Raw genomic sequence first — 13,553 nt, 5'->3', positions numbered from 1 at the left:
CCGGACTGGGATACATCTTTCCAACTCTCTGAATCCTTCCCCCACGCCAGTCATTGTACTAAAGTTTTGCTGATTTTCAGGTTTGTATCCACTTGTTAGCCCTTCCATCTGCACAGCCATTCAATGGATCATTGTGAGCTCCGACTTATCCCTACCTTCTTCTCATTGCTACCCCCCTGATCCCCTTGCCCCTTTTACAATCCCTTTCATTAATTTGTCTTTGTGCTTCTTCATGTAGGAGTTCCATAGAACCATCTCAGGTGCAGGAGTAGGCTTCCTCATCGGCCCTTCGAGCCAGCACCACCATTCAAGGTGATCATGTCCTGATCATCCCTAAATCAGAACCCCATCCCTACTTTTTCCTGTCCCATGACACAAATTTGCTGGAGGACTCAGCATATCCCCTCTCAGCATCTTCTGGAGAGGAGGAATTGGTGACAGTTTTGGGCCGATCCTTTCTTCTCTTGTTTCCCTCTTTCCTCAGACTCAGTCTGGTGAAGGTCCTGCACTGAAAACGTGCAATACCCATTCCTTCTCTCCCCGAGCGTTTGCCTGATCTGCTGAGTTACTCCAGCATTTAGTGTCTATCTTTAGTGTAAACCAGCATCTGCAGTTCCTTCCTGCGCTGAGGGTGCAGGCAGCTTACCACATGGGGGGGTGGCTCGCTGGTGGAGCGGTAGAGCTGCTGCCTGACTACGGGTGCTGTCTGTGTGGAGTTTGCACGTTCTCCCCCTGATCGCGTGGGTTTTCTCCAGGGTCTTCGGTTTCCTCCCACACTCCATAGACGTGCTGGTTTGTAGGTTAATTGGCTTCGTGTAAATGTAAATTGTCCCCAGTGTGTGTAGGATAGTGTGAGTATGCGGGGATCGCTGGTCGGCGCGGACTTGGTGGGCCAAAGGGCCTGTTTACGCGCTGTATCTGTAAACTACTCAGGTGAGGGTGAATTACAGGGCGATGGGACACGCAGTAGGTTAGTGGGTCGCCCTGTCCCAGCCTCGGAGGGGGGGACAAACTCCAGCCACCTGGAGATCTGGCTGTGTAAACAGCTGGGCAACCTGCAACATCTGGATTAAACTCTTGATGTAAACACTAGCTCAGAGCTAACGACTGTGGAGATTTAGCCAATGTTTACTTTCATAGGATACTGGGCCAGTGAGCAACATCTGGGCAACAAGCCCAAGACTTCACTGCAACATCTGGTGGAGACGTCCTCCAGTGAACTGCAAGAGTCTGTCATTCCACACACGCTCCCATCACCACCTCACCAGGGCTCAGGCTGGTGGTCAGAACATAGGCAATAGTCTAGCTGTGACGCCACTCTCAGGTAACTCCTAGACCCCTCTCCTTCTCTCCTCAGTCCCGGCTGCCTTAGGCCAGTCTGGGCTCAGCGCTGGTCTATAGCTCTCTCCACACTTGACTCTGCCTGCCCAATCGCTCCATACAGCTTAACACACAGTGCTGGAGTAACTCAGCGGGTCAGGCAGCATCTGTGGAGAACATGGATAGGTGACGTTTCACAGAGTGCTGGAGTAACTCAGCGGGTCAGGCAGCATCTGTGGAGAACATGGATAGGTGACGTTTCACAGAGTGCTGGAGTAACTCAGCGGGTCAGGCAGCATCTGTGGAGAACATGGATAGGGGACGTTTCACACAGTGCTGGAGTAACTCAGCGAGGTGCAGCAGCATCTATGGAGCTAAGGAAATAGGTAACGTTTCGGGTCGAAACCCTTCCGGGTTTCGGCCCGAAACGTTGCCTATTTCCAGAAGGGTTTCGGTCCGAAACGTTGCCTATTTCCTTTGCTCCATAGATGCTGCTGCACCATAACTCAGCGGGTCAGGCAGCATCTGTGGAGAACAAGGATAGGTGACGTTTCACAGAGTGCTGGAGTAACTCAGCGGGTCAGGCAGCATCTGTGGAGAACATGGATAGGTGACGTTTCACAGAGTGCTGGAGTAACTCAGCGGGTCAGGCAGCATCTGTGATGGGAATGGGCAGACGACGTTATGGGTCTGGATCCTTGTGGAGCCTGTAATCCGGGCGTCATTCTGACAACCCCCCCCCCCCCCCCCACCCTTTCTGTGATGGGGAGACCAGACGTACACAGGGCAGCGTGGCAGTAAAGAACAGATGATGGTGCTTTGACTGAGTAATGTGATATAAACTAATGGTGAGGCTGGGACGTGGCTGAGGGGCCAGGGAAACGGCCAAAGCCAAGGCAGGATGTTGCTCTGGGCTGTCGGCTGTTGTGTGCCTCTGATGTTAACATCAGCATAGCAACCATGGCCATTGCCGCTGCTACCTGTGGCCAATCTTGAGCCGTTGCCCGTCCTGTGTTATCCGTCTTGCAGCTTGCAGCATGCAGCATACAAATGCCAAGTGACCCAGGGTGAATTGCTGGACACAGTGACTGTGGCAGGCTCATCCTCTCTTCCCCCACCGCCTGACTGCCGTGATGGAGTGAAGCCACAGCCAGCCAACTCTCCCGAGCTCGCCACTAATGGGCAGTCTGTCTCAGCGTTCAGTCATTGCCACAGCTCCATGCTGGCAAAGCCCCTCCCCTCTCCTCAACTCCACCAGGCAGATAGACAATAGTTGTAGGAGTTGGCCATTCGGCCCTTCGAGCCAGCACCGCCATTCAATGAGATCATGGCTGAACATCCACAATCAGTACCCCGTTCCTGCCTTCTTCCCATATCCCCTGACTCCGCTATCTTTAAGAGCCTTATCTAGCTCTCTCTTGAAAGTATCCAGAGAACCTGCCTCCACTGCCCTCTGAGTCAGAGAATTCCACAGACTCACAACTCTGTGTAAAAAGGTATTTCCTCGTCTCCGTTCTAAATAGCTTACCCCTTATTCTTAAACTGTGGCCTCTGGTTCTGTTCTCACCCAACATCGGGAACATATTTCCTGCCTCTAGCGTGTCCAAACCCTTAATAATCTTATATGTTTCAATGAGATACCCTCTCATCCTTCTAAACTCCAGAGTGTACAAGCCCAGCTGCTGCATTCTCTCAGCATATGACAGTCCCGCCATCCCGGGAATTAACCTGGTGAACCTACGCTGCACTCCCTCAATAGCAAGAATGTCCTTCCTCAAATGGATGACAGTGGGTCCCAGATGGGGAGGGGAGGGGATGGATGAACAAAATCATGAGCAGAATAGATCGGGTAGACACAATGAAACTCATGCCCAGATTAGGGGGATCGAGAACCAGAGGACTTGGGTTCGAGGTTAAGAGGGGAATATAATTACTGGAAACCTGCACGTCACGGTGGTGCAGCGGGTAGAGCTGCTGCCTCACAGCGCCAGGGACCCGGGTTCCATCCTGACTACGGGTGCTGTCTGTACGGAGTTTGCACGTTCTCCACGTGACCTGCGTGGGTTTTCTTTAAGATCTTCGGTTTCCTCCCACCCTCTAAAGACGTGCAGGTTTGTAGGTTAATTGGCTTGGTGTAATTGTAAATTGTCCCCGGTGTGTGTAGGATAGTGTTAGTGTGCGGGGATCGCTGGTCGGCACGGACTCGGTGGGCCGAAGGGCCTGTTTCAGTGCTGTATCTCTAAACTAAACTAAACTAATCTGAGGGGTAGCTTTTCCACACAGAGTGTGGTGGGTGTATGGAACGAGCTGCCAGAGGAGGTAGTTGAGGCTGGGACTATCACAACATTTAAGAGACATTTAGACAGGTACATGGGTAGGACAGGTTTAGAGGGATATGGGCCAAACGCAGGCAGGTGGGGGACTAGTGTAGATGGGGCATGTTGGTCGGTGTGGGCAAGTTGGGCCGAATCAAGTTGGCCACTCTGTATCACTCTGTGACTCTGTGAACAAGGTGAGAGGTGAAGTGGGTGGCCAGGTGAGTGAATGAGTGAGGGACAGGTGCAGGGGGATGTAGGTAGATCACCTGCAATTGGAGAATTCAATCATCGTACAATGAATAAGGAGTAAGCCATTTAGAACGGTGACGAGGAAACACTTTTTCTCACAGAGAGTGGTGTGTGGAATTCTCTGCCTCAGAGGGCGGTGGAGGCCGGTTCTCTGGATACGTTCAAGAGAGAGCTAGATAGGGCTCTTAAAGATAGCGGAGTCAGGGGATATGGGGAGAAGGCAGGAACGGGGTACTGATTGGGGATGATCAGCCATGATCACATTGAATGGCGGTGCTGGCTCGAAGGGCCGAATGGCCTACTCCTGCACCTGTTGTCTATTGTACCATTTGATTGTGAGCTACCCGACTATATTGATCTTCCAATTTGTATTTGTGGTCTCTCTGTAGCGTTGGTATAAAGGGTCAGCATAGAGTTTGTGTGCGGAAGGGCCAGTATATGTGTAGCAAGAGACAAAGATATAGTTGTGGTTGTTCTTTCTATTCCAGTGCTACATTTGTACAGATACACACTCTGGTTTTGAAGCATTTGCTGTGTAGTGAGGAAGGAGCTGCTGGCTGACCACGGCCAAGTGCCGCAGGGGCTGGAGGTCAGGCGGGCGAGGCAGAGGCCAGGGTGTGGGTGGTGGGGAGATGGCGGCTGATTCCCGGCAGCCTCCCACGGCGTGGCGTGCCGTTCCCGACGGCGGCTGTCAGCTTGAGCACCTTCACCGTGGCTCTGGCACGGAGCAGCCGGTCTCTGGCGGCCAACGAGACGACAGTGCTGGCCGCAGCGTCCACAGCGTCCGCAGCCTGGCCCCCCGCCTGGACCGCCAGCTCTCTGTGTGGGCACAGGGACACGGCTTGGTCAGTCAGCGGCTCGAGGTACAGTACCCTCACCCCGAGAGGAACCCCCCCCCCCACCCACACAACGAGCGAACTCCCCCACGAGGTAAACCTCCCCCCCCAAAGGAAAACCTCACACCCCCCTCCCCGGGGAAACCTCCCTCAACCCCACCCCCCTAAAAAGCTTTACTACCCCCACACCTCACACCCCCCCCCCCCCACCCCACTCCCCCCCTCCCCTCTTCACACCCCCCCCTCCCACTCCCCCCCCCCCCCCTCACCCCCCCTCCCCCTCACCCCCCCCCCTCACACGCCCCCCCTCCCCTCCTCACGCCCCCCCCCCCTCCCCCACCCCACCCCCCTCCTCACACTCCCCCCCCCTCCCCCTCCTCACACCCCCCCCCCCCCCTCACCCCCCCCCCCCCCTCCTCACCCCCTCACCTTCCCTCCCATCCCCACCCCCCACCCCCCCACCGTAACCCTCCCCCCCCCCACCCCCCCCACCTCCCCCCCCCCCAGATCTCCCATCTCTCTGTTCTTATCTCATGTTTCCCATGAGAGGCCAAATGCTGGATAAAGGTGAAGCTATACTCCAGGGAGAAACACACCGTGCTGCTTCAGTCTGAAGAAGGGTGTCGACCCGAAACGTTGCCTATGTCCTTTGCTCCACAGTTGCTGGCTGCCTCACCCGCTGAGTTTCCCCAGCACTTCTGTCTCCCTTGCTGCCTTATAACTCGGGTCAGCCTGCATTATATGCCGTTCTGATCGCCCATTACAGAAAGGATCTCGAGGCTTTGGAGAGGGTTTAGATGAGGTTTAGCAGAAAGCTAGCTGGATTAGTTGTAAGGAGAGGCTGGAGAAACTTGAATTAGCGGGGGCTGGGGGGATGCCTATAGAAGTGGAGACATCTAGATAAGGTAGACACTCACAACCTTTTCCCAGGGCAGCAGAAGGTTTCTCCATAAAGCTTTTCACTGTACCTAAGCACACTTGACAAAACCCTAATCTAAAACCGACACTAACCCTGACCCAGCCCAACCCTAACCCCACCCCTCCCCACCAACCCTAACCCTAACCTGACCCAGCCCAACCCTAACCCTAACCTGACCCCCCACCCAACCCTAACCTAACCCTAGCCCTAACCTAACCCCAACCAAAACCATACCTACCCCTAACCTGACCCAGCCCAACCCCCTAACCCCACCCATCCCCCAACCCAACCCCCCAACCCCCACCCTACCCCAACCCCACCCCCACCCCCCTCACCCCAAACCCAACCCCACCTAAACCAACACTAGCCCTAGGTAGACAAAAATGCTGGAGAAACTCAGTGGGTGAGGCAGCATCTATGGAGCGAAGGAATAGGTGGTGTTTCGGGTCGAGACCCTTCTTCAGACTGCACTCGACCCGATATGTCAGCTATAGACGCTGCCTCACCCGCTGAGTTTCTCCAGCATTTTTGTCTACCTTTGATTTTCCCAGCATCTGCAGTTCCTTCTTAAACAAACCCTAACCTAACACAGCTCAACCTAACACAACCCCAATCCAACCCCAAACCCTGACCCCTACCCCCACAACCCCAACCCAATCCCACCCCAACCCTCACCCTACCCCCAACCCCAACCCTCACCCCAACCCCCCCCCCCACCCCCAACCACACCCCCCACCCACAATCCCACACCCCCACCCACACCCCCCACCCCTACCCCCACCCCAACACTAAACCAAAGTAAACGGTGCACCCACACCCCACCCAATGCCCTCACCTGTCCAGCATGTTGTCCATGATCTGCCCCTTCACCAGGCTGGCGTGCAGTTTGATGTTCCTGGCCATCTGCAGCTTCTGCTGCCGCACAAGTTCGTTCTGCTCCCTGATCTGCCTCTTGAGCGAGGTGTGTGCCATCATGGTGTAACGACAGTTGAACTCCCTGGTGGATTGCTGCTCCATGGCCCGCTGGTGCCTGTCCTCCATGGACACAGCGTTGTTATGGCGGAGCTGCCTCAGGGACTCCACACGCTCCACCTGTCGCCTCAGGATGGCCTGCTCACCGCGGGCCCTGTCCTCCCGGCGCTGCATCAGTGGCCTGGCCATTCTCAGCTCCGCCTGGCCCTGCTGCTGGCAGCGAGCCTGGTCCTCGGCTGCCTTCTGCCGGCGGGTGCGATCATCGCGTACACGCTGCCTGGCCGCTCCTCTCCCGCTCGCTGTAGGCCCGCTGGATGGCAGCAAAGGGTGCCAGGCTGACACAGCCAAAGGACTTGGCGTAGAGCCGGGTGCCCACACTGACCGGCGGGCGGTAGGTGAAGCTGGGCTGGGGCCGGTCCTTGCCCATCTGGTGCAGCTGCTGGATGCCCTGACGCACGTCCTGCCCTGATACCCAGTGGGTGAGCAGCACCTCGCGGGCACGGTTAGGCTGCTGCAGGATGTGGCACGGGTGACTGTGGCCTCACCTGTCCTCAGCTCCTGCTCCTCATCCTCATCCTGATCCTCGTCCATCCCGAGCCAAACCCAGGCTGGCGTGCAGTTTGATGTTCCTGGCCATCTGCAAGCTTCTGCTGCCGCAAAGGGTTCGTTCTTGTCCCTGATCTGCCTCTTGAGCGAGGTATGTGCCATCATCTGTGTAACGACAGTTGAACTCCCTGGTGGGATTGCTGTTCCATGGCCCGCTGGTGCCTGTCCTCCATGGACACAGCGTTGTTATGGCGGAGCTGCCTCAGGGAGTTTTCACACACGCTCCACCTGTCGCCTCAGGATGGCCTGCTCACCGCGGGCCCTGTCCTCTCGGCGCTGCATCAGTGGCCTGGCCATTCTCAGCTCCGCCTGGCCCTGCTGCTGGCAGCGAGCCTGGTCTCTCGGCTGCCTTCTGCCGGATAGGTGACGTTTCACAGAGTGCGTAACTCACGCTGCCTGGCCGCATCTCTGGAGAACATCGATAGGTGAGGCACCGCTGGCTGGCAGCAAAGGGTGCCAGGCAGACATGGAGCATGGATAGGGACTTGGCACAGAGTGTGGAGCCCACACTGACGGGTCAGGGGCGGTATGGAGTGGAAGGGGCGTTTCACCGAGTCCTTGAGTAATCAGCGGGTCAGGCAGCATCTGCTGGATGCCCTGGAGGCACGTCCTGCCCTGATACCCAGTGGGTGAGCAGCACCTCGCGGGCACGGTTAGGCTGCTGCAGGATGTGGCACGGCTTGACTGTGGCTTCACTCACATCCTCCTCCTGCTCCTGCTCCTCATCCTCATCCTCATCCTCGTCCATCCACGAGCCAAATCCCAACACACCTGCACACACAGACAAACTCAAAGGGCGAACGTCGTAAAGCTGCAAAGGGTGCAGAGATAGACACAGAGTGCTGGAGTAACTCAGCGGGTCAGGCAGCATCTGTGGAGAACATGGATAGGTGACGTTTCACAGAGTGCTGGAGTAACCCAGCGGGTCAGGCAGCATCTGTGGAGAACATGGATAGGTGACGTTTCACAGAGTGCTGGAGTAACTCAGAGGGTCAGGCAGCATCTGTGGAGAACATGGATAGGTGACGTTTCACAGAGTGCTGGAGTAACTCAGCGGGTCAGGCAGCATCTGTGGAGAACATGGATAGGTGACGTTTCACAGAGTGCTGGAGTAACCCAGAGGGTCAGGCAGCATCTGTGGAGAACATGGATAGGTGACGTTTCACAGAGTGCTGGAGTAACCCAGAGGGTCAGGCAGCATCTGTGGAGAACATGGATAGGTGACGTTTCACAGAGTGCTGGAGTAACCCAGAGGGTCAGGCAGCATCTGTGGAGAACATGGATAGGTGACGTTTCACAGAGTGCTGGAGTAACTCAGCGGGTCAGGCAGCATCTGTGGAGAACATGGATAGGTGACGTTTCACACAGTGCTGGAGTAACTCAGAGGGTCAGGCAGCATCTGTGGAGCTAAGGAAATAGGCAACGTTTCAGGCCGAAACCCGTAAGGGTTTCGGCCCAAAACGTTGCCTATTTCCAGAAGGATTTCGGCCCGAAACGTTGCCTATTTCCTTAGCTCCATAGATGTTGCTGCACCATAACTCAGCGGGTCAGGCAGCATCTGTGGAGAACATGGATAGGTGACGTTTCACACAGTGCTGGAGTAGGAACTCAGAGGGTCAGGCATTATCTGTGGAGCTAAGGAAATAGGCAACGTTTCAGGCCGAAAGAGAGAGGTGAATAAGTTTCGGCCCAAAACGTTTATTCTATTTCCAGAAGGATTAAGGGGGGCCCGAAAGTTGCCTCTTTCCTTAGCTCCATAGAGGGCTGCACCATAACTTGATAGGGGTCAAGCTTTTCCATCTTGGAGAATGGATAGGGACGTTTCACACAGTGCTGGAGTAACTCAGCGGGTCAGGCAGCATCTGTGGAGCTAAGGAAATAGGCAACGGGGGAGGCCTTTAACCAGTAAGGGTTTAGCGCCCAAAACGTTGAGCTTCCAGAAGGATTTCGGCCCGAAACGTTGCCTATTTCATTTAAAAATAAATGTTGATAGGCACCATGGACTCAGTGGGTCATGGGCAGGGTTCTGTGGAGTGCATGGATAGGTGGGACGTTTCACACAGGCTGGAAAAACTCAGAGGGTTCGGCATGGCATCTGTGGGGCCGGAAATAGGCAACGTTTCAGGCCGAAACCCGTAAGGGTTTCGGCCCAAAACGTTGCCTATTTCCAGAAGGATTTCGGCCCGAAATGTTGCCTATTTCCTTAGCTCCATAGATGATGCTGCTGCACCATAACTGAGTGGGTCAGGCAGCATCTGTGGAGAACATGGATAGGTGACGTTTCACAGAGTGCTGGAGTAACTCAGCGGGTCAGGCAACATCTGTGGAGAACATGGATAGGTGACGTTTCACAGAGTGCTGGAGTAACTCAGCGGGTCAGGCAGCATCTGTGGAGAACATGGATAGGTGACGTTTCACAGAGTGCTGGAGTAACTCAGCGGGTCAGGCAGCATCTGTGGAGAACATGGATAGGTGACGTTTCATAGAGTGCTGGAGTAACTCAGCGGGTCAGGCAGCATCTGTGGAGAACATGGATAGGTGACGTTTCACACAGTGCTGTCTCACTGCTCCCCCACTGTGCTACTGCAGCCATCAGCGTTTCCTCACATCTTTATTCCTTGGAGCGCAGGAAGTTGAGGGTGAATCTTATACTTTGTAAGTCCTTTACGGGCAGCATGGTGGTGCAGCGGGTAGAGCTGCTGCCTCACAGCGCCAGAGACCAGGGTTCGATCGTGACTACGGGTGCTGTCTGTACGGTGTTTGTACGTTCTCCCCGTGACCTGCGTGGGTTTTCTCCGGGTGCTCCGGTTTCCTCCCACACTCCAGAGATGTGCAGGTTTGTAGGTTAATTGGCTTGGAATAAATGTAAATTGTCCCTAATGTGTGGGAAAGTGTTAGTGTGCGGGGATCGCTGGTCGGTGCGGACTCGGTGGGCCAAAGCACCTGTTTCTGCGTTATATCTCTAAACTAAAGTAATAGGAGCAGAATTAGGCCATTCGGCCTATCGAGTACTACACTACTCAATCATGCTGATCTATCTCTGCCTCCTAACCCCATTCTCCTGCCTTCTCCCCTTAACCTCTGACACCCGCACTAATCAACAATCTATCTATCTCTGCCTTGAACATTTTATTTTAAAATATATAGTGTAGAGAATCATGAGGGCAATAGATAGGGTGAATGCATGGCCTTTTACCCAGGAGAACCAGAACAAAGTTTAAAAGGAATCTGAGGGGTAACTTTTCACACAGAGGGTGGTGGGTATGTGGAACGAGGTGCCGGACAGAGGTGGTAGTTGTGGCTGGGACTATCCTGGCAACATCCTCATAAATCTTTTCTGCACTCTTCCCAGCTTAACAGCGTCTTTCGTACAGCGGGGAAACCAGAACAGACATGGACATGGCCTGACTGATTTTGGGGAAGAATGGTGGAATACAAAATGGGATTTTAAGTAGGGTGCACGTGGTATAAGAAATAAATTCCTCCTCATCGCCTTCCTAAAAGAATGTCCGTTGATGGATGTAGCAAATTGCAGAGAGGGATTGAAGGAGGAGTTGGGTGAATACTTACAAAATTCTTAAGGGGTTGGACAGGCTAGATGCAGGAAGATTGTTCCCGATGTTGGGGAAGTCCAGGACAAGGGGTCACAGCTTAAGGATAAGGGGGAAATCCTTTAAAACCGAGATGAGAAGAACTTTTTTCACACACAGAGTGGCGAATCTCTGGAACTCTCTGCCGCAGAGGCCAGTTCATTGGCTATATTTAAGAGGGAGTTAGATGTGGCCCTTGTGGCTAAGGGGATCAGGGGGTATGGAGAGAAGGCAGGTACGGGATACTGAGTTGGATGATCAGCCATGATCATATTGAATGGCGGTGCAGGCTCGAAGGGCAGAATGGCCTACTCCGGCACCTAATTTCTATGTTTTTCTATGTTTCTAAGACAAGATGAAGAGTTGTGGTTGTGGCAGTGAAGATCGTCACGCTGATACAAGAAGCATTGATTCACTGTTGACCACCCTCTGTCGTTGATGCTGGAATCTTGAGCAAAGACACAGAGTGCTGGAGGCAGCATCTGTGGAGGGAAATGGACCAGCCACGTTTCGGTTTGAAGAAGAGTCTCCACCCGAAACGTCGCTCCATAGATGCTGCCTAACCCGCTGAGTTTCTCCAGCTTTTTGTCTACTGTTGGTTGGAGACCCTTCTTCAGACTCGACGAGCAGTGTCTTGGTGAGACCACACCTGGAGTATTGCGTACAGTTTTGGTCTCCAAATCTGAGGAAGGACATTATTGCCATAGAGGGAGTGCAGAGATGGTTCACCAGACTGATTCCTGGGATGTCAGGACTGTCTTATGAAGAAAGACTGGATAGACTTGGTTTATACTCTCTAGAATTTAGGAGATTGAGAGGGGATCTTATAGAAACTTACAAAATTCTTAAGGGGTTGGACAGGCTAGATGCAGGAAGATTGTTCCCGATGTTAGGGAAGTCCAGGACAAGGGGTCACAGCTTAAGGATAAGGGGGAAATCCTTTAAAACCGAGATGAGAAGAACTTTTTTCACGCAGAGAGTGGTGAATCTCTGGAACTGTCTGCCACAGAGGGTAGTTGAGGCCAGTTCATTGGCTATATTTAAGAGGGAGTTAGATGTGGCCCTTGTGGCTAAGGGGATCAGGGGGTATGGAGAGAAGGCAGGTACGGGATACTGAGTTGGATGATCAGCCATGATCATATTGAATGGCGGTGCAGGCTCGAAGGGCCGAATGGCCTACTCCTGCACCTAATTTCTATGTTTCTATGTTTTTATGAAGGGTCCTGACCCAAAACATCAGCTGTCCATTCCCCTCTACAGATGCTGCCTGACCCGCAGAGTTCCTCCAGCACTTTGTGTTTTACTTGAAAGGCTAATGCTAGTGGTTAGAAAACAGACCATTCAGGCTATGTGGGATTGTATACCACAGCACAAACGATACCTTATTATCTAACTCGATGACGTCGCCAGCTCGGCTATTTATAAATAGAGTGAAAAACCGAGATCCCAGCATAGAATCAGCATTATTGCTGTACACAGTTCTGCTATATTCAGCAGCGCTGTACGGTCTGATCAGGCAAAGATCTGCTCTCAGGGAGGGCTGGGGAGAGCGAGCAGGCGCCAAGAGGCACAGACTCAAAGGTAAATAGTTTCCCATTCAAGATGAAGGCTCGGAATTCTTTCCGTCAGAAGGCTGTGAATATTTGGCCTTCTCTACCCCAGGGGGCGGTGAGCACTGAATCCTTAAGTGGATTCAAGAAAGACAGCTTTTCAACGGGAGGAGTGATCAAAGATTGTTATAGTTGAGTTTATTGTCACGTGTACTGTGGTAGAGTGAAAAGCTTTTGTTGTGTGCTAACCAGTCAGCGGGAAGACAAGAGATAGACACAAAATGCTGGAGTAACTCAGCGGGACAGGCAGCATCTCTGGAGAGAAGGAATGGGTGACGTTTCGGGTCGAGATCTCAACCCGAAATGTCACCTGTTCCTTCTCTCCAGAGATGCTGCCTGTCCCGCTGAGGTACTCCAGCTTTTTGTGTCTCTCTTCGGTTTAAACCAGCATCTGCAGTTCCTTTCTTCACAACAGAAAGACAATACATGATTACAATCGATCCATTTACAGTGCATAGATACATGATATGGGAATAGTGGTTCATGCTGGGTAGAGCCAGCAAAGTCCGATCAAGGATAATCCGAGGGTCACTAATGAGGTATATAGCAGTTCAGTAACGCTCTCTGATGCAGCAGAGGTGGGGAGATGATGGGATGAGATAATCTGATTAGTGCGGGTGTCAGGGGTTATGGGGAGAAGGCAGAAGAATGGGGTTAGGAGGGAGAGATAGATCAGCCATGATTGAATGGTGGAGTAGACTGGATGGGCCGAATGGCCTAATTCTGCTCCTATATACTTTTCACCTTAAGAACATCAATGTCAGGTTACAGGTGCTGAAGCCCACACACCTGCACCCATATCTAATCCACACACCTGCACCCATATCCACACCTGCACCCATATCCACACACCTGCACCCATATCCACACACCTGCACCCATATCCACACACCTGCACCCATATCCACACACCTGCACCCATATCCACACACCCTGCACCCATATCCACACACCTGCACCCATATCCACACACCTGCACCCATATCTACACACCTGCACCCATATCCACACACCTGCACCCATATCCACACACCTGCACCCATATCCACACACCTGCACCCATATCCACACACCTGCACCCATATCCACACACCTGCACCCATATCTACACACCTGCACCCATATCCACACAC

At 53.4% G+C, this 13,553-nt stretch overlaps 1 protein-coding gene across 1 annotated transcript in view; it reads right to left on the bottom strand.

The window, feature by feature from the left end:
• Positions 1-4,095: 4,095 nt before the first annotated feature.
• Positions 4,096-13,553, bottom strand: part of LOC129716177 (leucine-rich repeat and IQ domain-containing protein 3-like) — a 49,981-nt gene continuing 40,523 nt past the window's right edge. The window contains 4 exon segments of the mRNA XM_055666050.1: positions 4,096-4,706; positions 6,478-6,899; positions 6,901-7,104; positions 7,861-7,991. Of these exon segments, the coding sequence (XP_055522025.1) occupies positions 4,478-4,706; positions 6,478-6,899; positions 6,901-7,104; positions 7,861-7,991 (986 nt within the window). The 3' untranslated portion in view covers positions 4,096-4,477.

Source organism: Leucoraja erinacea, unplaced genomic scaffold, assembly GCF_028641065.1.
Source record: "Leucoraja erinacea ecotype New England unplaced genomic scaffold, Leri_hhj_1 Leri_179S, whole genome shotgun sequence".
Lineage (NCBI taxonomy): Eukaryota > Metazoa > Chordata > Chondrichthyes > Rajiformes > Rajidae > Leucoraja > Leucoraja erinaceus.
Note: the sequence above shows the minus strand (reverse complement) of the source record. Positions and strands in the feature narration are given on the sequence as shown.